At 50.8% G+C, this 18195-nt stretch overlaps 1 protein-coding gene across 1 annotated transcript in view; it reads left to right on the forward strand.

The window, feature by feature from the left end:
• Positions 1-2705: 2705 nt before the first annotated feature.
• The window catches only part of DCK (deoxycytidine kinase), a 33328-nt gene continuing 17838 nt past the window's right edge, over positions 2706-18195 (forward strand). The window contains exons 1-2 of the mRNA XM_077276350.1: positions 2706-3019; positions 5804-5919. Of these exons, the coding sequence (XP_077132465.1) occupies positions 2800-3019; positions 5804-5919 (336 nt within the window). The 5' untranslated portion in view covers positions 2706-2799. The remainder of the gene's footprint in view (positions 3020-5803; positions 5920-18195) is intronic.

The following is an 18195-nucleotide window of genomic DNA, read 5'->3' on the forward strand; positions in this document are numbered from 1 at the left end:
CCACACATCTAGATAAGTTATTTAGGGGGTCTACTTTCCAAAATGGTGTCACTTGTTGGGGGGGATTCCACTGTTTAGGCACATCAGGAGCTCTCCAAACGCGACATGGCATCCTATCTCAATTCCAGTCAATTTTTCATTGAAAAGTTAAACGACGCTCCTTCCCTTCTGAACTCTGCCATGTGCCCAAACAGTGGTTCCCCCCACATATGGGGGTATCAGCGTACTCAGGACAAATTGCACAACGACTTTTGGGGCCCAATTTCTCATGTTACCCTTGGTAAAATAAAAAAATTGGATCTGAAGTAAATGTTTTGTGAAAAAAAGTTAAACGTTCATTTTTTTTTTTTTAAACATTCCAAAAATTCCTGTGAAACACCTGAAGGGTTAATAAACTTCTTGAATGTGGTTTGCAGCACCTTGAGGGGTGCAGTTTTTAGAATGGTGTCACTTTTGGGTAATTTCTATCATATAGACCCCTCAAAGTGACTTCAAATGTGAGGTGGTCCCTAAAAATAAATGGTGCTGTAAAAATGAGAAAGCGCTTGTCAACTTTTAACCCTTATAACACTTATAACTCCCTAATAAAAAAAAATTGTCCTCAAAACCACCTTCAAGAACTTTTTATAAACCGTTCAGGTGCTTCACAGGAATTTTTGGAATGTGAAAAAAATGAAACTTTTTTTTCACAAAAAAAATGTACTTTGGACCCATTATTTTTGTTTTATTTTGACAAGGGTAACAGGAAAAAAGTGGACCCCAAACTTTGTTGTGCAATTTCTCCTGAGCATGCAGATACCCCTCAAGTGGTGGAAAGCTGTTTGGGCGCATGGCAGAGCTCAGAAGGGAACGAGCGCCATTTGACTTTTTGAATGCAAAATTTGCTGGAACAATAAGTGGAAGCCATGTCCTGTTTGGAGATCCCCTGATGTTACTAAACAATGGAAACCCCTTACGAGTGACCCAATTTTGAAAACTAGACCCCTCAAGAAATGTATTTAGATGTGTGGTGAGCACCTTGAACCTCTAGGTGATTCACAGAAGTTTATAACGAGCCGTGAAAATAAAAAAAAAATCACATTTTCCCTACAAAAATGTTATTTTAGCCCCAAATTTTCCATTTTCATAAGGGTAACAGGAGAAACTACACCATACAAATTGTGTCATTTGTCCTGAGTACGCCGTTAAAGCATATGAGGGAGTAAACTACTGTTTGGGCGCACGGCAGGGCTAGGAAGGGAAGGAGCATCATTTGACTTTTTGAATGTAGAATTGGAGTAGATAGTGGATGCCATGTTGTGTTTGGAGAGCCCATGATGTGCCTAAACAATGGAAACCCCCTACGAGTGACCCTATTTTGGAAACTAGACCCCTCAAGGCATGTATTTAGATGTGTATTGAGCACCTTAAACCCCCAGGTGCTTCACAAAAGTTTATAACGTTGAGGCATAAAAAAAAAAAAAAAAATCATATTTTCCCCACAAAAATGTTATTTTAGCCCCAATATTTTATTTTCACAAGGGAAACAGAAGAAATTGCACAATACAATTTGTAGTGCAATTTCTCCCGCCAGAGAGCTTGGCATGTGATGGATATGAAACGTTTACACTGATTAAAAACAAAAAGAACAGTGAGCAGATCTCTAGAAATCCAAACACTTTGCTGGAACTGTAGGACACTGCGCTCTTGATGCAGCAAAAACACGCAGCGTGAAAAACGCATTAAAAACTCATCGCAGCCTTATTGTACAGCGGCAGGAAACGCCTGAAGAATGGTCGGATCACTTCATGTAAACAGTTGCCGATTTTGGAAACCTGAAACTAAAAACAATAAGGTAATGTGCACACTCTGCGGATTGGCAGCTGTTTTCCATGCGTTGTACAGTACCATGTAAACCTATGGAAAACAAAATCTGCTGTGCACATGCTGCAGAAAAAAACCGCGCGGAAACGCAGCTGTTTATATTCCGCAGCATGTCAATTCTTTGTGCGGATTCCGCAGCGGTTTACCCCTGCTCCTCTATAGGAATCCGCTGGTGTAAAACCGCAGGTGGAATCCGCACAAAAACTGCAGGAAATCTGTGGCGCAGTTTACCTGTGGATTTACCAAAATCAGTGTGGAAAAATCCGCACACCATTCCGCAGCGTGTGCACATAGCCTAAAAAAAGACGGACTGTTAGAGCAACAATGTCGGCCCTCAATAGAAATGTATAGAATTATTTCAGGTGTTTTGTCAGTGATCTCACAAGGTTTTTGGAACAAACCTGATTAAACACGCCTGAAAAACCGTACAGCCCGGCCACGTTCTGTATTTTACCTCAGTATGTGTAAGCCAAAGATCAGGAGTGGGACAGTCAGAGGAAAATAGACCAATACTGACCGTGTGAACATGAAGACAGAATTACTTCCATGAGGGGTTAATAAGGGCGTGTGCATTATATCGTGGGCGGGATTATACATGGAGAATTCCCGCGCAACACCTGGACACCACAATTCTCCGGTAGACCGGGCTCTGTGCAGATGTATGGAGTCGGCGGCGCAATGACACGGCTCCCCCCTGCTCCCGGTACGGGCTGTCTCCTCTCCACCCTGCTCCCGGACATTATCCCCGCCCACCCCGCACTAGTGACCTCTGACCTGACAAGTCCCCGTCCCCATCCCCAAGCAATTACTGAAATCCCCGCCCCCTAACTGACTATTGGTTCTGCGCTTTCCATTCGGTGCCCATCTTCATTGGTCCCGGTAAACCGCAGTCGCTGATTGGTCTAGAGTAGAGCTTCGAAAAGTCAGTGTCCAATCATGTCTCCAGCTCCGCCCACTCATCCTGCGGGCGCAAAAACTCAAAGGCAGAACGAGCGGGAGATTCAGCGTCATACCTCCTGTCCGTGTAGTGTGAGTCCCGCCATGGCCACCCCGCCGAAGAGAAGCTGCTCCGAGCTCCCTCCGTCACCCTCCTCCGCCACGTCATCCCCGGGTAACAGGAGCAAGGTGAAGCGGATCTCTATCGAGGGGAACATCGGTAGGAAGTGGGCCTGGGGCGGACACCTGCTGCAGGGGCGGTGTATCCGTGTGCTGGGCCGGCTGAGCTGTTCTATGGTGATGCCGAATTATTGGGCCGCTGGAAGTCAGGTCAGAGGGATACACATCGCTCTCATCTGCGGTATAAAGGGGCAGGTCCTAATCCGTCCGCTGCCCCTTGTGGCGCTGTGCTCGGCCATTGTTAGTGGCTGATCTTTGTGCATTTCTGGAATGCTGGGACTTGTAGTTCGCCCCCTTTGTCTGATCACACGGTCACTACAGACTGTGGTTGGCCCTCTGGGTAAGTGCTGGCTCACTGTGTACCCCTAATGCACCTGTCTGAATGTAATGGGGCACAGAGCTGGACATACAGGCATTAATCTAGCACATGAACACATGGCTGTATACAGCTGGGGCCCATTGGCTCCTGCTCCTCAGTAGGGAGTCACTTCCTGCTTTCCAGACCCCACAAGCACCCAGTGTATTGTACTGGCGCAGGTAGGACGATGCGTCTGGGTTTAGACCTCACAAGGCCGTATTCACACGTCCGTTTGTCACCGCCAGAGCACGGACTGGCGCTGGGTCTCCTGGCCTGATCTTAAAGGGAACCTGTCATGTCAAAGATGCGATTAACCTGCTGAACTAAGGCCAAGCTGGCATTCTAAAGCCTTATAGCCACCGCAGTGACGCCTGGCTCCTGGGAGAACATGTGCTGTCTTCCCACCCTGCAGCCTCGGCCTTTGTCGTAGAGGTGCGTCTTCAGTCACTGATCAGTAAGGCTTCTTTCACACTTCTGTCTAGAGACGGCCGTCATAATGCGTCAGAGCGACATATCAACGGATGTCGTTAAAAGATCGGCAAACGGATGTAACGCATCCAATAACCTGACGGATGCGTCGAATTTATTACCGGAATTTCAATGCATAAAATTCGAGAGAGATTTTCCGCCGTGCAGAAAAAAACGTTCCTCTGAATGTTTTTTCCGCATGACGGACAGCAATTTTCCGACAGATCCAGTGCACGACGGATGAAACGGATGGCCATCCTTCACAATCCGTCGCTAATACAAGTCTATGGGGAAAAAACAGGATCCTGCAGAAAAATTTGCAGGATCCTGATTTTTCAAAACTCGACGGATTTCGACGGGAGGAAAAAGATGAAAGTTTGAAAGAGGCTACTTGTTTCTGTAACCACAGCCCCACACTGACTGACAGCCGGCTGTAGTATAGCTGCGTGTTTCTGTATGAAATCTGACTCCAGTGAGGGGACACTATGGCCACAATGACGTCTATAGCTTTGCACAACTTGCCCTCATCTGCAGGGTGTTGTTCTGTGATCACACACCGCACCCCTAGCTGTCACCTGTTTTTCTGAGCCAGGTGAGCTATGCAGCCAGGCAGATAGCTTCCAGTCACACAGGACACAGATGTCAGCGCTTACCAGATATAGCACATCTGACAGTTTATTAAAGGCAGCCTGTTTACGCTGCCCTAACCACAGACCATATGATTCAGCGACAGGAGTTGGTGCCATACGGTATCAGGGAGATGAGCCGTTAGATGTAGAAAACATGGTTGGCACAGTCGGCTATAGCTGGGTGCTCTATGGAAGGGATAGTCCCACACAATATGGATAAAAAAAAAATCAAGGCTCTCAAAAACTGTAGGTATAGTGGATTACTTTTGAGTCTTCAGCCCTTGTAAAACCAGAGGCATCAAATTGTCAGTTTTGGTCCACATCAGACCTTGATCACGGGCTATGAATTATGTACATGTAGAAGAAAACAGACATAAAGGCCCTGATTTGTCAAAACTTTGAACAGTTACTAGGCTGCTCCCAAGCCACAAATGTTACTCCAGTCTATAACTGGAATAAGATTAGTCACTCATCATGACCAGCATGAAAAATGCTGGTCTTGGTGAATAGGGGCCACAGAATCAAATATATAGGGAAATGGAGCAAGGCATGCATCTATAATATATATAACAAGACATAATATAGCTGCAACATGAACAACTAAAAACAAAAGTTCATGTAAATGGGACAAGATGAAGAGGCGAGAACTGAGGGAATAAAAAGGCAGCCATCAGACGAGGATAATGTGTACTTTACTGAAATAGATGTTGCAAAAGGAGTATGTCGGAGATGGTTCAAGAATCTGAGTGTAGTCAAACATACGGTATAATGCATCTATAGGTGATCTTGGCCAGATATAAAGGATGCCTGGATTGTTTCTAACTCCACAGGTAATAAAGCAATAGCTTTGTCTTCATGGCCTTTATTAAGAAGGTGATGCTCACAGGTAATGCAGAGAATCCTGAAGACATGTCCCAGACAATATTGTGAGACAAGCCTTCTTGGGTAAAAACATAAAGACTGGCACAAAACAAAAATGCCCATATCTCTAACTGTGTGGCAAATTAAAAAAATATATATTTTTGCAGAAAGATTCACCAGTGCAATGGGACTAAAAGGAGCAAAGCCCTTTTAACCTAGTGACAGGTCCTACTTGTCTAAGGTAAAGTTGGCAAACTGGAATGTGAGGTAGGTTAATAGTTTTAGTATGTACCCTAATATCTGTTGGTGAACATTCATGCATACTATGGCAGGAGTCTGAGGCTTATCTAGTTTAATGCTCCAATCCTTATTTCCCTGTGGAAATGCCGCAAAGTGTGCGTGGAAGGTGGAATTCATGCCGATTCGAGTTTGGAAAATGCATCAAAATTCAATGTGGAAAAAAGGTTTACATTTCTATTAATGTTTTGTCATTGCCTCCTTTTAACAGCGGCCGGCAAATCCACTTTTGTCAACATCCTCAAGAAATGTAATGAAGACTGGGAAGTGGTTCCTGAACCTATAGCAAGATGGTGCAATGTCCAGAGCAATCAGGATGAATTTCAGGTAGGAGACTATTGAAGCAGGTTAAAAAGTAGAAAAAAAATTTTTTTCAACAATGTCAAAAAAATCAAAACGTTCAAATCAACCCCCTTTTGCCCCCTCAAATAAAATTATATGCACATATTTGGTATCGCAAAGTTCAGGAAATGCTCGAGCTATCAAAATATAAAAATAATGAAACTGATTAACAGTGTAACGAGATGTAAAACACTCAAGTTGCGCTTTTTTTTTTTTTTTTTTGCCACAAGGTTGCAGTAAGAGAGGATCAAGATGAGCTTGAGCAATGGCCAGTAACTAATAAAATGGTATTTATAAGGGAGAGATGGAAGATTGTACATCTGGGCAAGAAAAACGAAAATTAAATCTACAGAATGGGAGGAATAGAACTAGGCCACAGCACGTGTGAAAAAGACTTGGGTATACGAATAGATCACAGACTGCACATGAGTCAACATTGTGATGCAGCAGCAAAAAAAAAGCAAACACCATTCTAGGATTTATTAAGAGAAGCATAGTCTAAATTAAGAAATTATCCCCCTCTATTCCTCCTTGGTCAGGCCTCAATCTTGAGTACTGTGTCCAGTTCTGGGACTGCAAAGTATGTCCTACGAGGAACGGTTAAAGCATCTGGGAATGTTTAGCTTGCAAAAAAAGGCTAAGAGGAGACTTACCGTAATAGCTCTCTACAAATATATGAAGGGCTGTCAGTGTAGAGGGATCATCCTTATTCTCATTTGCACATGGAAACAGGAAAAGCAATGGAAAGGGAGAAGATACAGATTGGTTATTATAAAAAAAAAAAAAACACAGCTTTTTGACAGTGAGGACGATCAATGGGTGGAACGTCTGAGATGGTTTAGTGAATCCTGCATTGAACAGGTTGTTGGACACTATGACCCTTGAGGTCCCTTCAGACTGTAACATTCTATGATAAAATACATTAACGGGCGATCAATAGATCGTATCTACCCAAAATGGTATCAATAAAAATGTCAGCTCAGCGCGCAAAAAAGCAAGCTCTCACCCAGCCTCCGATCCGCTACGGGTCTAGTAAAAATTATTTTTTAAATTCTCCCCACCACACCAGCTTCCTCTGCGTCTTGTACAGGTCACGGATTATTCAGTGACCTGTAGTGATGAGCGAGTGTACTCGTTGCTTGGGTGTTCCAGAGCACCCTCGGGTGACCTCCGAGTATTTGTTATTGCTCGGAGATTTAGTTTTCGTCGCCTCAGCTGCATGATCTACAGCTACTAGCCAGACTGAGTACATGTGGGGATTCCCTAACAAACAGGCATTCCTCACATGTATTCAGCCTGTCTAGCAGCCGTAAATCATGCAACTGAGGCGATGAAAACTAAATCTCTGAGCACTAACAAATACTCGGAGGTCACCCGAGCAAAGAGTATATTCGCTCATCACTAGTGACCTGCCTTCTTTTTACAATTTTGCATTGCCATCATTGTGTACAACTCTGCATATACATGTATTTTGGACCTCCATTTCCCCTTCATTGAGTGTCTGTACACATATAGAGCCCAGTTTATTGTGCTCACAGCTCTTATTGAATTAAGTGTATTTCACTCCTGCACGCCCATCACTAAGAGGTGTGCTCCACTTAATGACGCGAGGATCAAATGACCTCTGCATAATGGTCTCACTGAGTGAATATTCTGCATATAGGGCACCTACTTGGCAGCTACTGTATTTTTTGGGCTATAAGACTCATCCCAAATTTTCAGAAGGGCAATAGGTGACAAATTAAGGCATGAAATGGGGGTCCAAATTCAGCTTACTGGGGGTGAAGGGGATCAGCATTGCTAGTGGAACGAGGTCGCAGGAGGTGTTCGGTGGTCCAGTGATGATCTGACCTCATCCCAGGCAGGTTCGGTGGTGCGGGGCCTCTGCTGACATCTTGTGAAAGCCCGCCATCCCCAACACTTCCATTCTGCAGTGCGGTGGCTTCCAGGACTATAGCCTCCGGAGGCCACTGCATTGCAGCAGTGGATGTGCGGGGGGCTCCGGGCTGTCGCAACATGTCGGTGGAGCGCCTGCACCACTGAATGAGCCTGGGATGGGAGTCAGATCATCGCCCTGCCGCATCTGACCACTAAACACCCCCTCTTGCCAGGGCAGGCAGGATCGCCTGACCCCTCCATCTTTTTTTTGTGTGATTTGTTTTTCGCAGTGCCCATTCACTTATATTTCACTGCACTGTAACAGCATGCCATAGTATATAGCCCCATGGTAAGATTTACATTTCTAGGCATAATAACGGGACCAGCACAATCTAAAGGCTTTGTTCTCATAGCCTTATGTGGTCCCCCCCTAATCTTCTGCTAGATGATCACTAAAACATTTTTCTCCTACGCCTTATTGGGGGACACAGGACCATGGGGTGTTATGCTGCTGCCACTAGGAGGACACCAAGTAGACAGAAAGATTAACTCCTCCTCTGCAGTATACACCCCTTCACTGGATACAATTTCAACCAGTTCTTGCTTAGTGTCTTAGGAGGCACTTGGGTCTTTTTTCCCAGACCCCAACTTTATTTTAATTCTTGATTTTTTAATTTTATGTAAATTTTTAATTTTTTATTTAACGGAGTGAAGGGGGCGACGGGCCCTTTTTTTCATAGGGTCCGCTCTCCCCCGAACCAACAACAGGCGAGCACGACGAGTATACCTCCCCGTCCCTCTCCTGCGACGTATGGCGCACAAAAAAGTTTGCGCCAGGGCAACGGTTCCTTTTTGGTCCCGATTTCCCCCAACCCCCTCCAGGACCCTGCATTACAGCAATGTAATCTGGAGAAGAATGCAGTCCGGAGGGGATGTTGTGCCGCAGCCCCCCTCTGCTACAGCAGCGTGATGCATCAGGGGCCTCTCCATCCCCATCCAGGGTGCATGGATTGAGTTCACATCCTCACAGAAGCACCCGCATGTGAGAACCGGGACAATGGCGGCTGTAAGTACCTTCAGGGGAATCCCCCCTGCTCCCCCTTAGCGGCAGCGATGCGGTCCGGGTCCTCAGGAGAGGCACCGCCGACCGGGGGTCGGTGGTGCTCGGCGGCGCTCCGTCGCGGCCGCCGCCGCACATCGTCGGCAGGCCCCCAAAAATTTAGTCCCCGGCTTCTTCAGCCGGAGTAGGCCGCAGTGGGAAAATTTCCTCCCACGGCCATAGCTCCGCCCCCTACATCGGCGCTTCTCGTCTGGGACGAGAGGCGCCCTCCAAATCTCGGGGGCCATATTTCCTCTCTCCCTGCACGGAGCCCACGCTTCTACAAGCGCTCCAAGGAGAACTCCTGGACATAGAACCGCCATATCTCTCTCTGGGGACACAGACAGGACCGTGGGTAAGCTGTTTCAAAAGCTTAACCCTTTCTCTGCGTATACTGCCCGCTCTGTCCCTAAGGCACTATGTCTCAATCCAAGGAGACAAAAAAGGGTAACAAGAAGCACACAGTGTTTTTCACTGTATGTGCCACTTGCAATGCGGCCCTGCCCCGAGCCCACACTACTCCTTTGTGTGCGGATTGCGTCTCGCCCTCTGTGCAGCCGCCCCTTGCCGATGCCGCAGCCGTCGACCTGGTAGAGCCTAGCCCCCTGAGTGGGCAACCTCTCTGTCACGATCTGTGGCTTCCCTAGCCAGGGCAATTGACTCCCTCCGGGGCCCCCCTCCAGGTCGGACCGTTGAGGATTCAGACGACGGTATGGATACTTCTACCAGCAGGGGGCGTACCCGGTCACTTTCTACCAGGGGCTCCAGAAAACGTGTTCACGTTTCATCCCCTGACCATGAGCTAGCGGGCCCTTCAGTACCTGCAAGATCTGCTTACAGGTCCCCTTCCCCAAACTCGGATGACTCTGAATATGAGTCCGACATTTCCTACGTTCAGGACCCCCCCCTCCTCCCAAGAGTCTCTCGACTCTCTCATTGAGGCGGTAAACCAGAACCTGAAGGTGACTGAGGACTCCGCTTCGGAACCCGAACATGTGGTGTCTTTCAAGAAAACTAAACGTGTTAAAAATGTTTTTGTCACTCACCCTCACTTTAAGGAGATTGTACAAAAACATAGGGATCGCCCAGATAAACGCTTCTTGGGACAAAAGTCCATCGAGGCCAAATACCCTTTTTCTCGGGAATTAGTCAAGGACTGGCTGCAGTCTCCCTCGGTGGACCCTGCGGTGTCACACCTCGCGTCCAAGACCATCCTGTCTCTTTCGGACGGTTCCTCCGTTAAGAATCCCTCCGATCGCCAGATTGATTATCTGGCTCGTTCCGCCTTTGAGGCCACAGGAGCGTCTCTCTTCCCATCCTTCGCCGCCTCTTGGGTGGCTAAGGCTATGGTCTCTTGGACCGAGACTCTTTCCTCTAACGTCCAAGCCAGTAATTTACCTCCAGAAGCCAGCATCCTGGTTAACCAGATAGCGCAGGCCGGAGACTTCATAGTCAACGCGCCTATGGACGCAGCCAATTGCACTGCACAGGCAGCCGCCAATGCAATTTCCATCAGGAGAGCCCTGTGGCTCAGGGATTGGCGAGCAGATTCGGCTTCTAAACGTTCTCTAACAGCCCTGCCTTACCAGGCTGGTCGGTTATTTGGAGAAAAATTGGACCAAATGATCTCGGATGCTACCGGAGGGAAAAGTAAATTTCTTTATCGCCTCTCATTGGGGGACACAGGAACCATGGGTGTATGCTGCTGCCACTAGGAGGCTGACACTATGCAAATAAAAAAGTTAGCTCCTCCTCTGCAGTGTACACCCCACCGACTGGCATTATACTCTTCAGTTTAGCTTAGTGTCAGTAGGAGGTGGACACGGGTCTTTCATTAGACCCTTATCTACCTCAATGTGCGTCGTTTCTTTTCAGATTTCCGGAGGGATACAGGGTGAACAGTCACACCTGTACTCCCACAATTCGGACTATGAGTACGGCGTGTACTGCCACCCCGTATCCTCATAGATCCTTCTGCAGGACCAAGAGCCTAGCACACCAGCGTGTTTAGAAGTCCGGTCCTGCATCCGTCCCCCACCCACTCGCCCACCAGAGCCTGTCGGTTGGAGGAGACGAGGACGTCCATCATGGCTCCGTGGACGTCTCATTTCCCCTCAGGTTAGTAACGGCGTGGGATGTTTAGGTGAGTATTTCCTCTCCAACCCCCCGGGATCTTCCTCGCAGTGTGGGGAAGTAGAAGTACCTTAATGCGGTGTTTCTTAGGGATCACACCTTAGCTGCACCCTTCATCGGGCTCTCCCTGCAGCCGCACGGCTCGGCTGCCACAATGTCCCCTCTTACAGCGTGACAGCCTGGCAGGGGACGTCTGGCTTTCCACTGCCGCGCCGCTCTACGGCCTCACCGCTCGGTGGCCGCAATGTGTCCTCTGCGCGGCATTCTTGGGGCTGCCGCGCTACTTATTCCTGCGGTCGGCGCCGGCTTCTGAGCACCGCTCCGGCGCCGCGATTCTCTTCTCCGGCGGCGCCAGCCTCTAATTTAGGTCCCGGCTTCTGCCGGGGCCTACTTCTGGCGCCGCGACCCCGCCTCTTCCGGTCTCTAGGGGGGCATTAGCAGGTCGCCGCGCTATTCTGTCCGTGCGGCGCACTGCTCCGGCGCCGCGGTTCCTTTCTCCGGCGGCGCCGGCCTCTAATTTAGGTCCCAGCTTCTGCCGGGGCCTACTTCCGGTTTCACGCCCCTCCACTTCCGCTGCTGCGGGCGGGCTTTTTTCCCGCCCGACATCTGTGCCCTACCCACCGGCGCCTCTGTGTCTGGCCCCGCCCGCCTTCCTCCAGGGACACTCAGCATTGGAGCCCACGCAGTGCGGCCCGCACCGCATCTCTTCGGCACAGCACTGCGCAGTATACAGCACCTCAGGCAGGAGTTTTTCACCCGACAGTGGGACATCTTTCAGGACCGGGTCCGTGAGTAGCTGCACTGCAGACTGACACCCCCCTCTGCCTCACTGTCCCCTAACCTGCTGGCATTTTCTTCAGGGACCTCTCAAAATGTCTAATTCTAAAGGGGGCCGCTCCCGTCCTCCTACTTCTTCCTCTTCTGCCATAGTCAAGTTCTTTGCATGTTCGTCCTGCAACAGCAAACTTCCCTCAGGTCAGTCCTCTCCGCTCTGTCAGGCCTGCAGCAACCCAATTGTTCCCACCGCCCAGGTTCCCCCGGCCGATCCGCCCGAGAGTGATACCCCCATCCCAGGCTGGGCCTCCACTCTGTCTCAATCGGTGGCCGATTTAACACGGGTGTCTCAAACCCTGGTGTCCGTGCTGGATCGATTACCTCTGCAGACCCCCGCAGTAGCCAGCGGGTCCCAGGAACCACCGCCCGAGCCCTCCTTGATACGCCACAAAAGGTCCAGGCAGGACTGTCGGTCTGAGTCCTCTTCGCGTTCCATCTCGCCACACGGCCCTCCCCGGCGGTCGGTGTCCCCCCGATCCTCCTCCCCTGAGTCAGGCGAGGCTCTCTCTGATGCGCCCTCGGAGGATTTTTCGGAGCTGGATTCTAACCAAATCGCCACTATGAGGGATATGGTCCAGAATCTCATTGGGGCAATAAACCAAACCTGTGGCATCAAGGATCCCTCTACGGAACCCGCAGATCAGGCGGTTTCGTTTAGACGGGCCAAACCACCTTCCAAGTTTTTTGCTCCTCATCCTGAATTCGTGGAAATCTTGTCCAGAGAGAGAGAGAACCCGACCAGACGTTTTCAGAGGGGAAAACGCCTGGGTGTGTTATATCCTTTTCCTCCAGAACTTACCGCCAATTGGACGGCCTCTCCCTCGGTGGATCCCCCTGTCTCCAGGCTGTCCACCAACACTGTGCTTCCACTGTCCGGCGGAGCATCTCTGAAGGACTCTAACGATAGAGTTGTAGAATCCTTTGCGAAGTCAGCCTTTGAAGCGGCTGCGGCAGCGCTATGCCCAGCTTTTGCTTCTACTTGGGTTTCTAAATCTATTTCCAAATGGGCCAAAGATCTCCGTCGCGGTATCCTGGACGGGGCGCCTCCCGCGCAACTAGCGGAGCTTGCCAACCAAATTTCCCACGCTGGTGAATACCTGGTCTCCGCCTCCCTGGATACCGCGTCTTGTGCGGCTCAGGCTTCCAGCAATGCTGTTGCCATCCGCCGGACCGTTTGGCTCAAGGCCTGGCAGGCGGACTTATCTTCCAAGAAGTCCCTTACCAGCCTGCCCTTCCAGGGCTCTCGTCTATTTGGTTCCCAGCTGGACCAAATCATTAAAGACGCCACCGGAGGTACAAGTTCTCTTCTCCCCCAGGCTAAGCCTCGTCGTCCTCCTAGACGGCAGTTTCGTCCCTTCCGGCCTTTTCGCCGTTTCGCGGCGTCTAGCTCCTTTTCCCAGCAGCAACAGAGGCCACAGGCACGTCAAGAGAAGAAGGCGGTGTCCTTTAGACCCACTCCGTCCTGGCGTCCTCGCTATTCCCAGGGTAGATCCTCCAGGTCCAGGACTGGAAGATCCACCTCTGCATGACTCTCGGCAAGACTCCAGCCCAACTCCCAGGTTGGGCGGCCGTCTTCTCTTTTTCAGGGACGTCTGGCTTTCCGCAGTAGAGGACGCATGGGTCAGGGAAGTTGTATCTTCGGGATACAAGATCGAGTTCGTTTCACGACCCCGGGATCGTTTCTTCGAATCCCGTCCTCCAAGAGATCCCGCTTTAGTTCCGGGCTTCTTTGCAGCCATCGCTTCTCTCCTCAAAGCCGGGGTTATCGTTCCCGTACCAGAAAAAGAACGTTTCACGGGTTTCTACTCGAACCTTTTTGTGGTACCGAAAAAGGACGGCAAGGTTCGTCCCATTCTGGACCTCAAATTGCTGAACAGGAGAGTTCATCTGAGACGCTTCAGGATGGAATCTCTTCGTTCAGTAATTGCTTCCATGGAGGCCCAGGAGTTTCTGTGCTCAATCGACATCCAGGACGCCTACCTACATGTCCCGATTTTTCCTGGACATCACCGTTTCCTGCGCTTTGCAGTGCTCCGGGAACATTTTCAGTTCGTTGCCCTGCCGTTCGGCCTAGCAACCGCGCCAAGGGTGTTCACAAAGATCATGGCAGCACTGATGGCCATCTTGAGGGTCAGAGGCCTGGTCCTTTTTCCTTACCTCGACGACATCCTCATCAAGGCTCCGTCCTTTGCTCAGGCCCACGAAAGCCTGTCTATTCTTATCGACACCTTAGTCCGTTTCGGGTGGCTGGTCAACCGGAAGAAGTCCTGCCTTATCCCTTCTCAGCGCATCATCTTTCTGGGCATGCTCTTCGACACTCGCCAGTCCAGAGTCTTTCTTCCCAAAGACAAGAAATCCACTCTTTGTCGGGACATACGCTTGCTCCAGGGTCCTCGGCCTCTCTCTCTCCGTTCGGCCATGAGGGCTCTGGGGAGGATGGTAGCAACATTGGAAGCGATTCCCTTCGCCCAATTTCACTCGCGGCCCCTCCAGCAAGCCATTCTGTCTCAATGGGACAGGTCTGTCTTCTCCCTGGATCGGCCAATCCGTCTCTCTTCTCGGGTCAAACAGTCTCTCAACTGGTGGCTGACGTCTCCTCTTGTCTCCCAGGGCAGGTCCTTCCTTCCAGTTCACTGGCAGGTGGTGACGACGGACGCCAGCCTGCTCGGCTGGGGTGCGGTGTTTCGCCACCTGACGGTCCAGGGCCGTTGGTCGTCGCAGGAGTCGTCTCTGCCAATCAATGTCCTCGAAATTCGGGCCATTTTTCTGTCCCTCCGCCACTGGGAAACTATTCTCAGGGGCCTGCCAGTCCGGGTCCAGACGGACAACGCCACGGCCGTGGCATATGTCAACCATCAGGGGGGGACCCGGAGCTCCCTAGCCCTTGCCGAGGTCTCCAGGATCCTCCTTTGGGCAGAGGCTACAGTTCCAGTGATATCGGCGGTGCATATCCCCGGCGTGGACAACTGGGCCGCCGACTTCCTCAGCCGCGAGGGCCTCGCGGCAGGGGAATGGTCCTTGCATCCGGAGGTCTTCCATCAGATTTGTCTTCGATGGGGGACTCCGGACGTGGACCTCACGGCGTCTCGAATGAACAGGAAGGTTCTGCAGTTCGTCTCCAGGTCTCGCGATCCTCTCGCAGTGGGCGTCGATGCTCTGGCCATCCCTTGGTCACAGTTCGGGCTGCCTTACCTGTTTCCACCCCTTCCACTTCTTCCCAAACTGTTGAAGAAGATCAAAGCGGAAGGAGTGCCGGTCATCCTGATCGCCCCGGATTGGCCCAGGAGAGCTTGGTTCGCAGAGCTCGTCAACCTCCTCGCGGACGCCCCCTGGCGCCTTCCAGACAGGCCCGATCTGCTGTCTCAGGGTCCGATCTGCCACCCGAATTCTCGGTCGCTCAGTTTAACGGCGTGGCTGTTGAGACCGCGGTTCTAAGAGCGTCCGGCCTTTCAGACCGGGTGATTCATACCATGATTCAGGCTCGGAAGCCTTCGTCTTCCAGGATCTACTACCGTACCTGGAAGGCTTACTTCCGTTGGTGCGAGTCCAACCGCGTTCCATCCATGACCTTTTCCCTGCCTTCTCTTTTGGCCTTCCTTCAGGCAGGACTGGATTCGGGCCTGGCTCTTAGCTCCCTGAAGGGCCAGGTTTCTGCGCTTTCCATCCTCTTTCAGAAGACTTTAGCTTCTCGGCCACAGGTTAAGACCTTCCTTCAAGGAGTGGCCCACACTGTCCCGCCGTACAGGGCCCCTGTGGATGCATGGGATTTGAACCTGGTACTGGACGTCCTGAGGTTTTCTCCCTTTGAGCCCCTTCGGGAGATTCCTCTATCAGTTTTATCTTGGAAGGTGTCCTTTCTTGTGGCCATCACGTCTATTCGCCGCGTTTCCGAGTTGGCGGCTCTGTCTTGCCGACCTCCGTTTTTGGTCATTCACCAGGATAAGGTGGTCTTCCGACCTCCACCTTCTTTTCTTCCTAAGGTGGTTTCAACCTTCCACCTCAACGAGGACATCATTTTACCTTCCTTTTGTCCAGCTCCGACTCATCCTCTGGAGCGCTCTCTGAACAAGCTGGACCTTGTCAGGGCTGTGAGGATCTACCTGGATAGAACCTCCACTTTTCGAAAGACTGATTCCTTTTTCGTCATTCCTGATGGCACGCGCAGAGGCCAACCGGCTTCTAAGGCGACTATTGCTCGCTGGATCAGAATGGCAATTTTGGAGGCTTACCGGGTCAAGAACAGAGTGCCCCCTCCTGGGATTAAGGCTCACTCTACCCGGGCAGTCGGCGCCTCCTGGGCGGTGCGCCACAGGGCTTCCGCCCTACAGCTTTGCAAAGCGGCAACTTGGTCTTCCATCCACACGTTCGCCAAATTTTACAAGGTCCATACCTACGCTTCGGCGGATGCCAGCCTAGGCAGAAGGATCTTGCAGGCGGCAGTGGTGAGTCCTCTGACCTGATGGAAGTCTTTTTTCCCGCCCTTGGGACTGCTTTGGGACGTCCCATGGTTCCTGTGTCCCCCAATGAGAGGCGATAAAGAAAACAGGATTTTTGGTTGCTTACCGTAAAATCTGTTTCTTGGAGCCTCCATTGGGGGACACAGCTCCCTCCCAATGTTTCTGTTATATGTTTTTATGACTGTTCTTCTGTTTACAATTCTCAAGTTTGTGGTTATGGTTTTTCAACCTTGTTACTTATCTCCTACTGCTTTCTCACTAACTGAAGAGTATAATGCCAGTCGGTGGGGTGTACACTGCAGAGGAGGAGCTAACTTTTTTATTTGCATAGTGTCAGCCTCCTAGTGGCAGCAGCATACACCCATGGTTCCTGTGTCCCCCAATGGAGGCTCCAAGAAACAGATTTTACGGTAAGCAACCAAAAATCCTGTTTTCTCCCCCAGCAAAAGCCTACCCGGCCCTTTCGGTACCAGCAGCAACCTCCATTTCGGCCTTTTCGGTCCAATACCAACTGGTCTTCTACATCCTCTACCCCCGCATCAGGACGAGGTTCGCGCGGTGGCCGAGGCGCCCAGGTCTCTTACAGACCTAATCGTAACTGGAGACCCAGGCCTAAACCTCCCGGGTCTAAGGGATCCGCATCCCATGGATCCTCCGCCCAATGACTCCTTGCATCATCCGGTGGACTCCAACAAAGTAGGCGGACGTCTACTCTTGTTCCGTCAAGCCTGGCTCTCAGTCGTTTCCGACGAGTGGGTCAGAGAACTGGTGTCCACCGGATACAAAATAGAATTTTCCTCCCCCCCCCCCACACGCTTCTTCCAGTCTTGCCCTCAAAGGTCAAAGGCCACAGCGTTTCTCCAGGCAATACGGGCACTACAAAAGGACGGAGTCATCATTCCGGTCCCCCTAGAACAAAGATTCAAGGGTTTCTATTCGAATCTGTTCGTGGTCCCAAAGAAGGACGGATCACTACGTCCGATCCTAGACCTGAAGCTACTAAACAGATTCATAAAGATCCGACACTTCAGGATGGAATCCCTCCGTTCTGTGGTCGCGTCTATGGAAAAGGGAGAATTCCTGGCATCCATAGACATCAAGGATGCCTACCTGCACATACCTATCTTCCCTCCGCATCAGCAGTTCCTTCGCTTCGCCTTTTGCGGGGAACACTTCCAATTTGTGGCCTTGCCCTTCGGTCTCGCCACCGCTCCCAGAGTTTTCACGAAGGTCATGGCGGCTGCCATGGCCATTCTTCATTCCAGGGGAGTGGTGGTAATTCCGTACTTGGACGACCTGCTGATAAAGGGTCCTTCCTACCCAGCGTGCGAAGAGTCCGTCGTTCTCACGGTGGATACTCTTTCTCGCCTGGGATGGAAGATAAACTTCGAAAAAACTTTTCCAATTCCGTCTCAACAAATCTCCTTCCTGGGGATGATACTGGACACTTCCCGTGGTCTGGTCATACTCCCTCAAGACAAGGCTTTGGCCTTGCAGCAGGGAGCCCAGCGTCTTTCTCGTCCAGTATCCCACTCCATTCGCGCCAGCATGCGAGTTCTCGGGCAGATGGTAGCGGCCATGGAAGCGGTCCCATTTGCGCAGTTTCACCTCCGTCCCCTGCAGCATGCGCTACTGTCGGCTTGGGACGGCAACCCGTCCTCCCTCGACCGCCGATTCATCCTGTCCCCTCGGGTCAGGAAGACCCTCAGGTGGTGGACGCTGAAGTCCTCCCTAACCCAGGGAAGGTCCTTTCTCCCACTACGGTGGCTGGTGGTGACCACCGATGCCAGTCTCATAGGCTGGGGAGCGGTCTTCAACCATCACACAGCCCAGGGGCGGTGGTCCATTCAAGAGTCTCGC

This window comes from Ranitomeya variabilis, chromosome 1 (assembly GCF_051348905.1).
Source record: "Ranitomeya variabilis isolate aRanVar5 chromosome 1, aRanVar5.hap1, whole genome shotgun sequence".
NCBI lineage: Eukaryota > Metazoa > Chordata > Amphibia > Anura > Dendrobatidae > Ranitomeya > Ranitomeya variabilis.